Genomic DNA, 17,742 nt, shown 5'->3' on the forward strand with positions numbered 1-17,742 from the left:
ACCTACTTTTTTTTTTTTTTGTCGAGGTGGTGGGGGGTGGTAGTGGTTTAGAGACAGGATTTTTCTGTGGAGCCTTGTAATCACTTGTGCACCAAACTGGCCTTGAACTCACAGAGATCCCCCTGCCTCTGTTGGGATTGTAGGCATGAGCCACTGGGCCAGGCTTCAAACCTACTTTCTTTCTTTTATATATATATATATATTTTTTTTTTTTTTTAATTTATGTGTGTTAGTGTGAGGGTGTCAGATCTTGGAGTTGTGAGCTGTCATGTGGGTGCTGGGAATTGAACCCGGGTCCTTTGTAAGAGCAGGCAGTGCTCTTAACCACTGAGCCATCGCTCCAGCCCCCAACCTACTTTCTTGAACTGAAATTTTCATTTGCTTTTGAATTCTAATTCCCCTCTCTCCCAGAGTTGTCCCTTGCTTTTGAAGTCTAACTCCTCTCTCTCCCAAGGTTGAATAGTTTCTCACTTTGCCTTGAGCCTTAGGTTGGGAGGCCTTGCTATTGTTATATTTCCCTGGAGTCCATTGGGAAGGACTCGGGGCAGGAGCTGATTAACCTCCATGGAGGCCAGTCTAAAGGCATGGAAGATTTTCTGAGGTGGAGGGTCTGGCATCTGAATGGACCTGGCTGTGCTGAGAGTGTGCAGATAGGCTCTCTCATCTTTTAGGATCTTAGAGTATATGACCTAGGACCTAAGCATGAGACCACATAATGAAGAGGCACGGGACTTGGTCATTTGAGGGACTTTACTCTTTGTAAGCACCTGTGCAGCTGAGCTCACACAGTCCGTGAGAGCTGTGGTGCCCACTATTCACCTTAGGGTGAGGTGGAAATTGCTTTAGCTGGGAGCGTGGCCAGGCTTGCCAGGACTGTGAAGCTAGCAACTCATGCCACCCCTGGACACAGCACTGGCCACTGCTCAGCTTGGGAGTGCAGGAGAGTCCTCCAGCTCTCCTGGGAGAAGGTCCTGGGCTCACGGAACTGAGGAAGGTTCCTGAGTGGATCGGCCAGCTGGGCTAGAGCCCTTCATGTACACTGTGCGTTCTGTACATAAGTGGCAGCTAACCCTGAACTTCCATTGTTGTAGGTCGGGAAGGAAGCTGTCCGTGTTTCTGCTGGACAGGTGGAAGCGGAGACCACAGAAATGATGGGGCCCTACATAAAGAGTGAGTGCCTGTGGGAGGCACCTTCTGCTGGCCTGCCCTCCTGCTGTGAGAGCAACTGACGCTGGGGCTCCATTGCCTTCCCAGCAGGACAGGAAGTTGAAACTGTTGCCTTGAGGGAGGGTGTGTCCCTGGAGGTCAGGTTCTCTAAGTACTTGATAGTGTGAGGAGGAAGTGCCTGCTCCCATCAAGCTTTCCCTTGGAGAGCAGGGCCTGAGGTGCTTTAGAAGGACAGGGATGATTTATCTGATCCAACCTGGCCTTAGATCTTAGTAATTAGACCAGTTTATTAATTCAACATTTGAAAACTTGGGAATGGGGAGCTGTTAAAAAGTTCCCCTCCGTGCTCAGGTTGAGGATCCCTTCTCAAAGGGGAGACAAATTCTGCTCTGGTATCTCCTGTCCTGATGCCACTTCAGGTGCCTTCAGATAGCCCGATATACCAGTGTGGGTGTAGACCCGGTGTCTGGAGAGCACAGACCAGTCTGGTGTTATCAGGTGGACAGTGTCTCTGTCTTGCCTTTATTGCAGAAAGCTGCTCTTTTTTGTTGATTCCTTGATTTCCATCTGGCCTTGATAGACAGAGCCCTATGGGACTTACGTGACAAGGTATATAGAATATATATACCTTGATATATACTTGACAGGCAGAGTCCTATAGGACTTATGTGAGCTTCTCCATTAACTATTCACCTGTCTGCACCCTTCTGCCCAGTGCCACCCTCCTACATGCAGGAGCTGGGTGTGTACAGTCCAGTCTGTCCTGTGCCTGTAGATCCTCTGTGGTGCGCTGTGGGTTTGCTGATAACTTGGATAAGGTGATGGCCTTGCAGAAGTCCAGGCCTTATCATAGCTGGGACTTCTGACTCGGGCTAAACTGAGTTTTCCAGGCCCACAGCTTCTCAGTGACAGAGTCTGAGCCTTGTGTCATTCGCCCAGCAGGCTGCACACTCAGTGTTCCCGAGATCCCACGACAGCATAGAAGTACAATGGGGGACAGTCAGGGAATTTGGTCAGGAGGAGAAAGGAGTGGTTCTTATGAGAGGTAACAGGTTCAGGCCAGCAGTGGCCGTTAGGCAGGTGGCCATGCCCATTGGCCTTGAGGTATTGGGCTTGGATGTGCTGTCTCCTATGCTAAGTGTATACTCCCTGAAGATGGTAGGTGTCAGTCCCAGGGAAGGCAGCTATGGTGTATCTGGACCTGAGCACACTGGACTTTGTCACTGCAGAACTGTCCTTCACCCTACTGGACTCCATCACCGACAAGGATCCTGCAGTGCAGGAGCAGATCTGCAGTTCTCTATGCTCCCTTGGAGAGGCACGGCCAGGAGAGACACTCCATGCCTGTGAGGAGTACCTGCGGCAGCATGACAAGGTACCTCTCTCTGTGGTGATGGTGAGGTCACCAAGGAGCATGCTCATCTGTAGGGCTGGGCTGACAAAGTGCCCTGCATATTCCCTCATAAGCCAGTGTTTAAGGATGATGACAACTGGCTTGCCTCCATATGGGGAATGGCTGTGTCCTATGAAGCGGCAGTCGCACTGTGAGAGGCCTGGGCTATCACTTTAGTGGACAGCATTCACCAACAGAAGGTGTTGGTGGTTCCCTTTTGCACCTTGAGTGAACATAGGGAGGCTCCCTCGCCTAAGGGAGTAGTGTCTGGGGGACCTGGTAAGGCTCCTGCTTTGGCCTGGAGAGCTACTCTGGGTTCTCAGGTTGCCAGCCCATTCTCCCTCCCCTCCAGACACAAGACCTCTGCTATCCCAGAGCATCCCAGTCTGTGGGCAAGCATGGTTCATGTGACAGAGCAAGAAACTTGGCATTCTCTCTGATGCCGTAGGATGTCTGATTGTTAGCTCCAGACTGCTCTTTTTTTAAAAAATAATTTATTTATTTTATTTGCATTGGTGTATGTCTATGTGAGTGTGTTGGGTCCCCTGGAACTGGAATTATAGACAGTTTTGAGCTGCCATGTGGGTGCTGGGAATTGAACTCAGGACCTCTGGAAGAGCAACCAGTGCTAAGCCATCTCTTCAGCCCCCTTCCAGACTGCTCTTAACTCATGAGCTTTCTCTTGTTTTGCTTTGAAGCAGAGTATAGCTCTATAGTACATGCTGGCCAAGAGATGTGGGGCATGTGCCACTAATACCTGACTCTTTATTAGTTGGGTCACACATTCTGTGGCTTGCATGTAGAAGTAACTGAACAACTTTGTGGAATTTGTTCTTTCCTTTCTTTTTTTGGTCTTTCTTTTTTTTTTAATTAATTAATTTATTTAGTTTTTTGAGTCAGGGTTTCTCTGTGTAGCCTTGGCTGTCCTAGACTCACTTTGTAGACCAGGCTAGCCTTAAACTCACAGCGATCTGCCTGCCTCTGCCTCCTGAGTGCTAGGATTAAAGGCGTGCGCCACCACGCCCAGCTCTTGGTTTTTATTTTTATTTATTTTTTATTTTATTTATTTTGTGTGTATCAGTACTCTATATATACACCTGCATGCCAGAAGAGGGCATCAGATTTCAACATAGATGGTTATAAGCTACCATGTGGTTGCTGGGAATCGAACTCAGGACCTCTGGAAGAGCAGACAGTGCTCTTAACCATGGAGCCATCTCTCCAGCCCTCCCCCCCCCCTTTTTTTTTTTTGAGACAGGGTTTCTCTGTGTAACAGCCTTGGCTGTCCTGGACTCTCTTTGTCGATCAGGTTGGCCTCAAACTCACAGCGATCTGCCTGCCTCTACATCCTCAGTGCTGGGATTAAAGGTGTGCACCACCACGCCTGGCCCAGCAGCAAGTATCTTAACTGCTGTGCCGTCTCTTCAGCACCTCTTCTTCTATCTTTATTTGGGTTCTGGAGATTGAATTCGGATTTTCAGACTTGTATAGCAAGCACCTTTTTCCTGAGCCATCTCTTCAGCCCCATGGACATGGGTTGCATCATGCTGCCTAGACTAACCCTCCTGTCCAGTCTTCCAGCCTTTTTCAACCCTTTCTTTCTTTTTTTGAGATAGGCTTTCTCTACACAGCCCTGGCTCTCCTGGAACTTACTGTGTAGACCAGGCTGGCCTGGAACTCATAGAAATCCATCTGCTTCAGCCTCTCAAGTGCTGGGATTAAAGGCGTGCACCACCAGCCTTCAAACTTCTAACTGGAATGGCCAGGGCCTCAGGTACAGGCCACCATTCTCCGTGGGGGTTTCTCTTACCTGCCAACTATCCCATGGGCAAACGGCTTAGTTCCATGAGCATGCCCACTAGCCCTGCTGTGTCGGCCTCTCCGGCTGGCAGTCAGGAGGCTGAGGAGAGCTGTGAGAGTCTGCCGCAACTCCTCTTTGGGCTTCAACTACACCTAGTGTCTTGTTCTCTAAGCGCCAAGTGTCCCGTGGTGGTGCTGGCTTGGGCCCTTCTCTGTGTGCTGAAAGGCGTCTTGCTCTGATGCGCTGGTTTCAGGCAAGAGCTGAGGGCTGTCCCCATGCTGAAGGGCATTGGGTCGCCCATGCAGCTCACAGCGAGCTAATGTGGCTGCTCTGCTCATTTCCTGTATTATGAGTTTTACCCCTTTTCTGCCTTTCATAATTTTTTTCCACTGAGTTTAAAAAAACAAAAGACAAGCCCGGTGCAGTGGCACGTGCCTTTAATCCCAGGACTCTGGGGAGGCAGAAACAGGCGATCTCTGTGAGTTGGAGGCCAGCCTGGTCTACAAGTCCAGGACATGGATGAGCTTGGTCTTCTGGTCCTTCTGTTTCTGCCTCCCAAAACCTGGAATTATAGCATTGTGCTGCTAGGCCTGATATGTGTGGTGTTGGGGACGGAACCCAGCACTTGTGTGTGCTAGCCTTGTCCTTACCACTGTGTTACACTCCAGGGCCCAGGGTATGGCTGTGTTGCTTTCTGATGCTAGGCCTGATGGTTTTAGGCATCTCTGGTTTCCTACATCAGGACAGAACCCCCTGAAGTTGTTAGGCCATAAAGTCATTAGTTTCACATAGTGGCTGACTTTTTTTTTTTTTTTTTTCTGTGCTCTCCTTGCCACCATCTTCAGCTCCAAATACTTCCTGTCTGACACCCAGTCTCTGGTGATTCATCCTGATAGAAGGGGATTCTGGTCTGCTGTTGTCAACAAATGGGTACTTATACTCTGCACAGAGGCCCTGCAGGCCATGTCACCATCTTTAGGACGGACAGCCATCATACCCCAGTGTGAGACCAGCTACAGCTTTGCCTATGTGAACACAGTTAAAGAGGAAACTGACGGAAGGATGCCTAGAAGACGTTAGAGCTAATGTCACAATGTAGATCAGCGTTGATACTGCATTAACTGGAGTGGAGACATCACTGTGGTCCCTGGTTAGCTTGTCAGACACGGCCAGTCTCTTTACCAGCCCCTCCTATCGGCATCTCTTTAGGTGACCAGATGCAAGCAAGCAGCCCTGTGTCAGACACAGCTGGCCATCTTCTGACCCCATTCCGTTCTGACACCATTCACCGTGAGGTCATGTTAAACTCCAAGATAGCCTTGCTTCCCATGTCAGTGTCAGACCTCTGGTTGTGACCTGTGTGTTTATTCCATCAGTTACAACTTGGAGTTTCCTAAACTATCTCCTTGGAGTCTATTAGTTGCCAGGTTGACTTATGCCATTCTACACACTTTACTCACATTTACCCAGTTTTGAAGGACAGGACAGGGCCATGCATGAACATGAGGGCGCTGGGGGAGGGGGCAGGGAGGGGCGTAGAGGATGAGGCCTACGGAAAAGATGCTCGCTTCTCCAGTCTGCCCTTGGTGTGCCACCTTCTGGGCCCTCCACATATTTCCCTGCTTGGAAGCCCTTTAGATCCTGTCCTTCTGGGATCTTGTGGACACTTCATTGAAGGGGCCTGACTGGTACCACATTGGTTATTAGTTATGAATGCCACCCTCAGTTTGTCTGTCCTTCCCAGAGGTTGTGGAGGCTGGAAGTCTCTACTGTCTAGCTCTTCCTTGGTCTTTCTTGTGACCAGCTACATCCTGAAACTGCATAGAGACTTCAGCTGTCACCGTCTCATTAGCTTACAAAAGGACGCATTAGTGAATCCAAGAATTAATGTGTGCCATGAAATCAGACAAAAGTCAAATATATATTTGACAGTACCACCTTCTACAAGGATTAAAATAGGAATATGTTTTAAAACCTTTGGAGTTCTTAGCTTTAGGCGTGTGCAGATACCATTGGTGTAGGGGGTGATGCAGCCTCCCTTTTGTTGTTGTTTGAGACAGGGTTTTTCTGTGTACCCCTGGCTGTCCTGGGACTCACTATGTAGACCAGGCTGGCCTTGAACTCACAGAGATTCTCTGCCTCCCAAGTACTGGCTCCACCATGCCCAGCGGGATGTAGCTATCTTTTGAGCTTTGAGTCATGTGGTGGAAGTCATACCTGATAGATCTTACGGTCATCAGGTCATCAGTTCAGCCACATCGCAGGGGAAAGTAGAGGCCACCCCTTGGTGACCCACTAATGTGTGAGAACGCTTGAACCAAGTCTGGTGATGTACCAACCTGTGCCTTCTCTTTAGCCTTGTGAAGTAGATGCAGTCAGCATCCCACTCAGATCCTCTGGGGAGCAGAACCCCCCTTCTTGGGAGGGCCAAGTCTTCACACCACACCATGTGCTGTGCTCATGACCCTCTTCAGAGCAATAAAGGATTTTTTGTGGCTTATTAGTTTTTTTTTTGTTTTTTTGTTTTTTTGTTTTTTTTTTTGGTTTTTCGAGACAGGGTTTCTCTGTGTAGCCTTGGCCATCCTGGACTCACTTTGTAGACCAGGCTGGCCTCGAACTCAACAGCGATCCACCTGCCTCTGCCTCCCGAGTGCTGGGATTAAAGGCGTGCGCCACCACGCCCGGCTGGCTTATTAGTTTTTAATGAGCAGATGGTAATGATCCGCCTGCCTTGGCATCTCCCACCCAGGGCTGGGATTAAAGGCCTGCATCACCACACCCTGCTGACACTTTCATTTGATCCAGAAAGGAGACATGTCCTGTACTTTCAGAGCTCATGGATACCTGCTTTCTCATGAGCAGAAACCCTTGAAGAGCTCCACTGAGGGGCCTAGCTCGAAAAGGCATGGATTGTCCATAGCGTATGTCATCACAGGACAGTTCAAATCAAGTGCCAAAGAAGTCACGCTTTGTTTATTGTTATTACTATTATTTTGTTTTTTGAGACAGGGTTTCTCTGTGTAGCTCTGGCTGTTCTAAGACTTTCTTTGTAGATCAGGCTGGCCTCAAACTCACAAAGATCCGCCTGCCTCTGCCTCCCAAGTACCTAGCTGTCATGCATTTTTAAACGTTTAACAGTAGTTTACTTATTTTTTATGTGTATTCAAGTTTTGACTGCATATATGTCTGTGTTGTAGCCCCCGGAACAGGAATTAGACAGTTGTGAGCTTCCAGTGGGTACTGGGAATTGAACCTGAGTCCTCTGGAAGAGCAGCCAGTGCTGTTAACCACTGAGCCATCTCTCCAGTCCCACACTTAAAAATTTTAAAGTGCCTTTAAATTGTGCTTAATATTCTTGAAATCTTTTAAGATTTTTTTGTTTAGCCTGGGAGTGGTGACACACGCCTTTAATCCCAGCACTCGGGAGGCAGAGGCAGGTGGATCGCTGTGAGTTCAAGGCCAGCCTGGTCTACAAAGTTAGTCCAGGACAGCCAGACAGAGAGACCCTGTCTCGAAAAAAAAGATTTTTAAATTTATTTTTCTTTTATATGTATTGGTGTTTTGCCTGCATAGTGCCGGTATGGGCATTTGAAACCACCTGGCAATGGAGTTACAGACAGTTTTGAGCTTCTATGCAGGTTCTGGGCCTTGAGCTCCGGCCCTCTTGAAGAGCAGCCAATGCTTTCAACCTCAGAGCCATGTCTCCAGCCCCTTGCCTCTTTTTATTTATGTCTGGGTATGTAAGTGCCTGCTTGTCCAGCAAATGCATGCAATGCCTGTAGAGGCCAGAAGAGGGCATCAGACTCACTAGAGATGGTGTTCCATGTGTTTGTGAGCCACCTGATGTGGCTACTGGCAACTGGACCCTGGTCCTTTGCAAGAGCAGCAAGTGCTTCTCACTGCTGAGCCATCTCTCCAGCCTCTTTTAAAATCCTCTGCTCTTTTTTTTTTTTTTTTTTCCCGAGACAGGGTTTCTCTGTGTAGCCTTGACCATCCTGGACTCACTTTGTAGACCAGGCTGGCCTCGAACTCACAGCAATCCGCCTGCCTCTGCCTCCCGAGAGCTGGGATTAAAGGCGTGCGCCACCACGCCCGGCTTCCTCTGCTCTTTTAAAATGTAGAATCCTTTGACATTTTCCTTAGAGAGTCCAAGGTCACAGAGCCCATCTGTTCTACCAGCTACTGGAGCTGGCCTTTTGCGCTGCACTGAGCAGTAAGTTGCCAGAGCAGCATAGCCAGCAGGTGTGCTGATGGCTTGAGAGGAGCCTTGAGAAGTCAAGCTGTAGAACTCCTCCGCCTCTGTGTTTACAGTTAGAGGGAAGGCAGGGGTTTCCTAAAGTACCTCCATGAACGTGAGGAGAGTTAGAAGCCTGGGAAGACCATGTGGCGGTCTTTGAAATGGCCTCTAGGACCAAGAGCCTGAGGAAGCTGGGAACATTTGCTCCAGATAGAACTGGCAGAGATGTTCTCACTATGTCATCCGAGCTATGCTCCTAGCTCCTAATAACTTTGATTAAATAAAAGCATACCAGTTGAGGGGCTGGAGAGATGGCTCAAAAGTTAAGAGCACTGGCTGCTCTTCCAGAGGTCCTGAGCTCAATTCCTGACAACCTCATGTTGGCTCATAACCATCTATAATGTGATCTGATGCCCTCTTCTGGCCTGCAGGTGTACATGCAGGTAGTAAATCTTTAAAGGGGGAAGCATACCAGTTCATATTAACTTTCTGTTCTTCTCCAAAGAAAGTATCAACAACCCTTCCTCGGCCCCATGGCATGCTGTCTATGGCTCCTGTCAGGGGAGGGACTCTTGCAGGAACACCATGTTCCTGGAAAGAGAAATGTGAACCCAGCCAGCGGAAGTGGCCATCTTCTCTGTGACTTGCCAAGAACCACCATCTCAGAGTGCACCCCCACCCCTTCCCTGGGGCACTGACATTCAAGAATTCAAAACTCTTATCCTGAAGAAACAAAGCAGGGCTGAGGCTCTTTCCCCAAACTGGCAGATTCCTTGTCTCTGGAGCTATTTGTGGCTATACTGGTTACTTCCTGGAATGACTGTCTCATCCACTGTGGGCTCAGGAATGAAGGGGACTGTCTGTTGCTCATGCAGCTGGCACCAGGAGCCAGCAAGCATGTCTCATCTGGTCCTGGGCCAGGGAACTTGGATACTGTGTGTGGCTTTCTTTTTTCTTTTTCTTTCTTCCTTTCTTTTTTATTTCCGAGACAGCATTTGTCTGTGTAGCCTTGGCTGTCCTGGACTTGCTTTGTAGACCAGGCTGGCCTCGAACTCACAGTGATCCACCTACCTCTGTCTCCCAAGTGCTGGGATTTAAAGTGTGCACCACCACACCTGGCTTGGCTTTTTTTCTTTTTCCCTTTATGTATTTTATTGTATATGGTTGGATGTTTTGCCTGCATGTATGTCTGTCCACCATACATGTGTGGTGCCCAGGGAGGCTAAAAAAGATGTTGGGTCCCCTAAGACTAGAGTAATAGACAGTTGGGAGCTGCCAGGTAGGTGCTGGGAACCTGTGTCTTCTGGAAGAGCAGTCAGTGCTCTTAACTGCGGAGCCTTTTCATGAGCCCCATGAATAGATTTCTTAAATGCACTGTATTGTCTTACATAGGTCCCAGCTGACATACTCACCTGTTCCTCTCCTGTTGTGGTGGGCAGCGTGGCTGTGGGAGACAGTTTATGGCATCAGTGAAGAGGCAGTCCCAGGGCCTATGGACCATTGGCCTATTCTGGGCCAGCCACTGCTCACACCCATGCTACCCAACGCAGGCTACTCTGTGGGTACAGCAAGCTACTGCCACCGTGGGCAACTGGAAGCCTTCACTAGCCACTCCTCCATGGCCCTTTATATGGGCCTAGACACTGTCCATGCCATCTTTCCAGTACAGGTGGCATGAGTCCAAGGTGACTTGAGAGCTGCCGAGATAAGGATAGACTGAGGACTGTGTCAAGAATTAGTCCAGAAGACTGGGCCAGTAGTGCCAAGGCAGTGAGCAGAGAAGGACCATGACTGAAGGAGGGCTGTGGTGGCTGTGTTTGACTTTGGTAGGCCTGGCTGCAGAAAATGATGGTTCAAGGATGGCTTCTTATCCTTGTGCCTAGGAGGCCAAGTGCGGAGGGAAGAAGGACCCTTCAGGGGATCCCGCTGGCAGTACTCAGAGGGCAAAAGGTCCCCAGCTCCTCTGCAGCTTGCCCCACACAGAAGACTGCCCTCGTCCCTTCTAAAGACACACAGGCACTTACACAGGCTCTGTGGCTCAGCCAGTACACTTTCCTTAAGGGCATGACCGTGTACAATGTAGCCCTGTAGAAACAAAATGCCCAAAGGGTACCTGGGTACATATTTCACCTCTCATGCCATCCTGTGGGAACTTCTCTCCTCAGCTGGCTCATCCATACCGTACGAAGATCCTGAGGGCCATGGAAACAGTACTGAGCAGTCATATCCACGAGGTGGACAAGGACACCACTGCTGTTGTCATCCTCCTGGCTTCCAGTGAGATGACTAGGACCAAGGTGAGGGCCTCTGGCATGGAGGCTGGTGAGGACAGCTCCTTTTCTTTAGCTGCCATCCCATAGTATCTGGAACAAGGCAAGAGTTTGACTGGCAGAGACCCCTTGATTCTGTGTACCCCCTAGAGGCAGAGGCTAAAGCAGAGAACAAGACATCTGAACTCAGGATAAGGGTAGGAAAGCCATACTTGGGCTAATGGCTGCATCACCAGGCCTTACCTCACCAGTCCTTCCTGCCACACTTTGTGGCTTCTCCCTTAGGCATCAGGGCCCCTACAGAAGAGAAGGAGGTGGGCTGAAGGCTATGCCATGTGATCTCTGACTTGTATTCACTAGGAACACGGGGACACAGCAGCTTTTCTTTGTCCAGCTACCACTGAGGGCAGAGTGTCTTGCTTGTATCTCTTGAGAGGTTCAGGGAGAGATCAACCTGGTGACTCTTTGGGTACAGGAGCTGGACTGTGACTGGCAGCAGGCTGCAAGCAGCGTCCTGGTGGCAGTGGGAAAACAGTTCATCAATCAGGTGATGGAGGAGGTGCTCAGCAGGTTCCAGCCTGGCATTCTGCCCCACTCCTCAGTGCTGCACACACTTGCCAGCCTCTCAGTGTCCAATGGTAAGTGCCATTGTGATTCTGGTCCCTCGAGGTCCCCGAGGAGTTCTGGGGGCCTCTAAGGACTACCTGGGGTTCTGGTCTCCTACCTAAGCTGTGGGTCCTTTCCAAGTCCTGAGGAGGGGGTGGGTGGGAAATGGGCTGGGCCTGCAGCCTCTATGACAGCCTCTCTCTTACAGCATTTGGCATGGTTCCCTTTCTGCCATCCATCCTGAGCACCATGCTACCCATGCTGGGCATGGCCAAGCAGGACGCTCTGAAGGTGGTGTTCTGTTGCGGTAAGACGGGGCATTGCCCATCTCCTTTACTGTCTGAACTGGGGCCTCTCTTGGGAGGCTGCGTACAAACGTGTCCTCTGTGGTGGATGTGGGCTGTCTACTAGTAAGGTAGGGCCTAGTTGGCTGAGCCCCTGCTAAGGTGAGGCTGGGTAGGGCCTGCACTCACAAACATAGCCTGTGGCCCCTTACTGCTTCTCTCTGATGCGCTGACAGGACTTCCCTCCCTAACCCCTGCTGGGTTTTTCAGAGGTCTCAGCAGGCTAGGAGGGTGGAAAGAGTCTCTCTCCGACCTTCCACTTTTTTTTTTTTTGGTTTTTTGAGACAGAGTTTCTCTGTGTAGCGACCTTCCACTTTTACACTACGTGTTCCCAGCTAGCAGAGTGGCTATTCTCAGACCCGTGGCAGGGAAGGACCATAGCCACTGTCTTCCCACCATTCTCCTGTGGCCTGCAGTCCTTTGTGTGCTTGCAGGGGACTATGGGTGTTTTGTGGCCTCGACATTGTTCCTAGTGGTAAGTGAGACTGTCAGTGGTAGAGGGCCTCCCTTCTTCTGGAACAGAGGGTCACTTTGGTAGAAGGAGAGATCTGAGATCATGGGCCACTTGCCGCCAGCAGCATCCTCACAGGCATGACTTTGGGTTTCCTGGTCTCCAGAACCCCTGACAGCAAGGCTGTGATTCTGATGTTGAGTGGACAGGGTGCATGTAGGCCTTTAATGGGTCTCAGAAGGACAGGATCCTCATGCCTCAAGTCAGGATCCTTCATGCCCAGCCCTGCCAAGTGGGGACTATTAGAGAGTTCTTGGCTTTTCTGCTTTTTTCCTGCTTCTTCTCAGAGCAGCAAAGTCTAGGAGGTTCTTCTCTCTCTTTCAGTCATTGCACTCCAGTCTTTTTTGCCCTGCCTTCCTTATGCCACTGTCTGTGGGATCCCTTCTCCCCAGTTCCTTCCTGCCTGTGGTCGAGAGCAGGTCCAGGTCACAGTGGTAGGAACCCTGCTTGACGTAGTTTGGGATGACTAAGAGATTTGTGACAGTAGGGATAGTGTGGGCATTGGTAAACACACATTCAGACCCAGAAGGTGCTGGAGACAGGTGAGGGGACCTCGCCCAGGTAAGGACTGTAGAGATTCTCCAACAAGGATGAAGGTATCTGTGTGTCCTGAGCATCTGATATTCATGCCAAGTGCTGGCGGCTGCTGCTCTGTGTGGCTCTCCTGGAGAGTATCTGGTGGGACTGGGCTGTATGGGCACCTCATACTGTGGCAGGTGGGCTCGACCAAGATGAGCCCCCCCCCCCTTTTTTTTTTTTTGCTGGGGCAAGGGGGTAGGGTCTTATGTTACAAGACTGGCTATGACTTTGAATCTCTGATTCTCCTGCTAGAGTTACTGACATATGTAGCCATTGCTTGGTTTATGTGGTTAGAGGCCTTGAGGCCACATCTTTGTGTGGGCTAGGCAAGCACTTTACCAGCGGAGCTCCATCTCCAGCGCTCTTTTGTTTTTGGAGCCAGGATCTCTGAACTTGGAGTCAGTTCTGCTACCTCAGCTTCCCAGTTGCTGGGGGGTGCGGTGGGGGGACTGTTGGCTAAAGTCACCAAGGCTCAGCAGGAATTCCCCGAGAGCCCTTCCTACGTACCTGGGCTGCTCACACTGGGCATACCTTGTTTGCTAGCAGACACAATAGTCCTGTGGGTAGAGCAGCCTCTGTCAGGCCAGTGGGATCTCTGGTTCTGGGCGTCTGAGGCCAGGGGTAGCTGATGGGGACAACGCTGCAAGAGCAGAAGGCGATGAGCAAGAGTCTAATGGAGGCCATCCATAAAGGAGCTGATGAGCAGGTCTCAGAAGGGCAGGGTAGAAGCCAGCCTGGCCTGCTGCCCGAGATGGCAGGCAGCATGTAAGTCCCACCTCTGAGCAAAGTCAAGTAGGAAGGTGGCAACCAAATAAACAGAAACTGTGGCCTGGATAATATTAACAGTTTGGGTAAGAGAAAGTTACTAAAGGAAAGAAGCTAACTATCACCCCAGGAAGATAACAGGGCAGAGTAAGCTCATGAAGCAATAGCATGTCACCATCTGCGAGGAAGCCACAATCAAGAAAAGTAAAAGCAAGCTTTTTAGCCAGGTGTGGTGGCGAACGCCTTTAATCCTAGCACTCGGGAGGCAGAGGCAGACCGATTGCTCTGTGTTGGCTAGCCTAGTCTACAAAGTGAGTCCAGGATAGCCAAGGCTACACAGAAAAACCCTGTCTCGAAAACAACAACAAAACAAAACAACCCCCCCCCCAAAAAAAATCAAGCTTTCTAGAAATGTGGTGAGAGAAATGAAAAGCACCACAGAATGATCAGAGGTTGAACTTATAGTGAATATGGCAGAATCCAGAGTTGTAGGAAATAGAGAAAAAATAGAGAAGAAAGGGTTCCTGGGTAAGACCATGGAGCCTGCATTCCAGTGACAGACACCTGGCAAAGAAACAAGGGATGTGTGAAGTTCCACAGGCAGACAGAAAGGCCATGGCACGCATGCCCTGGACACCAGTAAGGAACCGGCATACCTTGATCTTTGGGAGTGCCAGTCCACTCGGCAGTTTCCACAGCTCCAACAGATGTCTCCATAGTGGACCATAGCTCTGCCCGTGCCATCTGACTGTGAGGGTAAAACAAAAGCTCTTCAGAGACACAGTCTTCCCTAGAGCAACTGAACGGTGTGACACTCAGGGGGCTTGAACTGAGATGGAGGGTACCCAAGTGCTGGCGGTCTTACATGGTGTGAAGGAGGCTAGGGTGAGTGGCCAGTGATGTCATTCTTCAAAGCTGTGGGGCATTATGGCTGTGTGGGTGGCAAGCACTTGCAGAAGCAAGCAGACATCAATGTAAGAGGATCTGACTACAGGGACAGCAGGGCTGTACCTGAAGGGTTAGTGGTGGCAGACATGCTTGCCAGCCAGCCATCTCTCTTCATGAAGGAGGATCCTCATACCAAAGAGCACAGCAGGTGCATGGCATGCTCACATGTCATGCCATAGTGCTGTGAAGTAGCTACTGGAAAAGCCCGAGCATCCAGAGCCACGTGCCCTTCCTGGGACCCTGAGCCCACCATGGCAGGAAGCAGCCAGGCTCATGTTTGAGAGTTACCCTTTGAGGGCTAAGAAGGACTGGGAAACTCATAAAGCTATGGAGGCCCATGGGAGGGTCACACACCCGCTGCAAAGTAGCCACATCACACTGTTGGTCATCGGTGTGAGGAGACAAGGTAGCCTGGGGATCCTGCGGACAAGACCATGTGCATCATGGCTCTGTACAGGGGCTGCAGGAGCACCCTACTACTTGTCCCTGATACAGGCTGAACCATCCCCGTGCTGACAGAAATGGGTCAGTTTCCAGGCTCTTGTTAATGATCTGAGAGTTAGCCTTTACATCAAGATGCCCTGTTCACTACTTGGTCTACGCACCGTGGCTTGGGGTTGTGTGAAGCAGCTTGGCCAGAACGTGAGGCTTGATGGACTGACTGGTGCCAGAAGTGGGAAGGGAAGCCCACCCCTGCCCCTGCTGCTCTGTTGTAGTCTCTCATGGCTCAGACCCAGGCCTGTGTCCTGGGTTCTAATCCTAGCCATATCTTTGGACCTCTCATGTGACTGTCCACAGTGACTCAGAGCCTCTGCCCTACCCAGCTGTGTCCCCATTCAGGCCCCAGGCATAGCCAAGGAAGGCCTGAGTGACAGCCCTGGCACCCTATGCCATCCACCTAGGTCTGGAACCTCTTTCCTGCTTCCTCTTGCCCTCACACTGGGCCTGACAGCCCTTGCGGTGCATGTAGCATGAGCCTGGGGAGACTCCCTCCTTTTTTCACTAGGGTAGACACAGGAGCAAGCTTATTTCAGGGACACTGGATCAGGGTGTTGATGGATTGACACCTCCCTGAGGGCTGAGGGAGAGAATATACTGCTCCCTCTTCCCTCCTCTGATAGTGTTGTGGCTTCTTGGAGCTTCTGCTTTCACTCCCCTCCACTCCTGGCCTCTGTTACACGTGCTGTCTTCTCTGCATCTCTTCTCTCTTTAAGGGCACCATCCAGTCAGGTTTAGGGCCACTCTCCTATATGTGACCTTGTCCTGACAGGCCTGTAGTCATCCTCTTTCCACAGAAGGCCATATTCTGAGGTCTCAGGAAAGATAGAGATTTGAGGAGAACTCTGTTTACCCCGAGGATCCAGGGGTGCTGGTCTAAGCACCATGCCGTCTGTTTTGAGAGGTCATGGGCAGCACTGGGGAGCCAGTGTGGTTCGTGTCAGGAGTTGCTCATTGTTGGCCATCACAGCTCTGCAGCACTTCAGTGAGAGCACCTTGGAGTACCTGGCCAACCTGGATCAAGCCCCAGACCCCACAGTCAGGAAGGATACCTTTGCTACCGACATCTTTGGCGCCTATGAAGTTCTTTTCCACCACTGGCTGCAAAGCCGAGATGCCAAGGTACAACTATGATGGCATCCGGGGCTGAGACTCAGCCTGTGAGACTTCCTCCTGCCTTTGCCCTTTCTCTCTGTCAGGGCGGGTGTAAGGGGAAAGGGGGGTCCAAGTTCCCTGCCCATGATTGGTGTTTAGAAGGTGATAAGGAGCCCCTGCACCCAACCGGAATGTACCTGTTCTAAAGCTTGGTCTAGAGGTCTGGTGGTTGCAGGCACTGTGGCACCCACGCTCTGCCCTGAGACTGTGTCCCACACAGCTACCATCTAACCTCTTGCCACAGCTGTTGCATAGATGTGCTAGTAACTGGTAGCCAACAGGCTTGCATGTTAGACGTGGGGTTCAGAGCAATGAAAAGACAGGGAGGCCTTTGCTGTCCTTTCAGCTCCGGCTTGCAGTGGTGGCAGCTCTGGGTCCCATGAGCCACCTGCTTCCCAGTGACAAGTTGGAAGAGCAGCTTCCCAAGCTCCTCCCTGCAGTCCTTGGCCTCTACAAGAAGCATGCGGAGACCTTTCAGATATCTAAGGTATTTGGAGGGATGGAGGGAGGGCACAGCAGCACCAGGCCCCCCAGAGCAGACCCTGTGGAAGCAACCTCATCCAAGTTCTCACTCCCCTCTTGTGGGGCAGAAGCTGGACTGAAACCGCCTCCTCCCCGTCTTGAACAGAGCCTGGGCCAAATTCTCGAGGCAGCTGTAAGTGTGGGTAGCCGCGCATTGGAGGCTCAGCTTGACGCCCTCTTGGTGACTCTTCACGCTCAGGTAGGCTGGGACAGGACCACTTGGGGTGGTGGGTCTTGCAGGGTGGACTCTTCAAAGTGAGCATGACTTGGAGTAGGTGCTTCAGCCACACAGCTGTGGAATGGGCCTCCCGAGCATCACATGGGTGTGGCCTCCAGTCACGAGGCATCATTTGTGTAAGTGACTCAACATGTTTCTCTTCTCTTGCTGTGACAAAATACTGTGACTAAGACAACTAACAAAAAAGTGTTTAATTGGGCATGAAGTTTCAGAGAGATGGTCAATGGTATGGTGACTGTCTGTCTGTCTGTCTGTGATTTATTAGCATGGCTTACAGGCTGTGGTCCAAGTAGTCCAACATTGATGGTCTCCTGACAGACCGAGGACCTAATAGTTGTTCAGTCCATGAGACTGGATGTCTCAGCGGTCCTAATCGGGGCTGGGGCCCCGGCAAAGTCCTAGAGAGCTGCTGGGCCTTGATCTGTTGGAATTCTGAGAATGCGGGCTCTAACCACAGTGAAAGGACCCAGCGAGAGTGAGGACAAGCAGGCAAAAAGCAAAACCTTTAGCCTGGTGTGGTGGCACACACCTGTGATCCCAGCACTCCAGAGGCAGAGGCAGAGGCAGAGGCAGAGGCAGAGGCAGAGGCAGGCAGAGCTGTGTGAGTTTGAGGCCAGCTTAGTCTACAAAGCAAGTCCAGGGCAGCCAGGGCTTTGTTATACAGAGGAGCTCTGTCTTGAAAAACAAAAAATAGGGGCTGGAGAGATG

At 50.8% G+C, this 17,742-nt stretch overlaps 1 protein-coding gene across 1 annotated transcript in view; it reads left to right on the plus strand.

Annotated features, from left to right (window-relative positions):
* The first annotated feature begins 2,334 nt into the window (after nt 1-2,334).
* The window catches only part of Mroh1 (maestro heat like repeat family member 1), a 56,857-nt gene continuing 41,449 nt past the window's right edge, over nt 2,335-17,742 (plus strand). Inside the window, exons 1-7 of the mRNA XM_051159802.1 lie at nt 2,335-2,542; nt 10,764-10,895; nt 11,344-11,506; nt 11,683-11,781; nt 16,090-16,241; nt 16,621-16,761; nt 16,903-16,995. Of these exons, the coding sequence (XP_051015759.1) occupies nt 2,354-2,542; nt 10,764-10,895; nt 11,344-11,506; nt 11,683-11,781; nt 16,090-16,241; nt 16,621-16,761; nt 16,903-16,995 (969 nt within the window). The 5' untranslated portion in view covers nt 2,335-2,353. The remainder of the gene's footprint in view (nt 2,543-10,763; nt 10,896-11,343; nt 11,507-11,682; nt 11,782-16,089; nt 16,242-16,620; nt 16,762-16,902; nt 16,996-17,742) is intronic.

This window comes from Acomys russatus, chromosome 17 (genome assembly GCF_903995435.1).
Source record: "Acomys russatus chromosome 17, mAcoRus1.1, whole genome shotgun sequence".
NCBI lineage: Eukaryota > Metazoa > Chordata > Mammalia > Rodentia > Muridae > Acomys > Acomys russatus.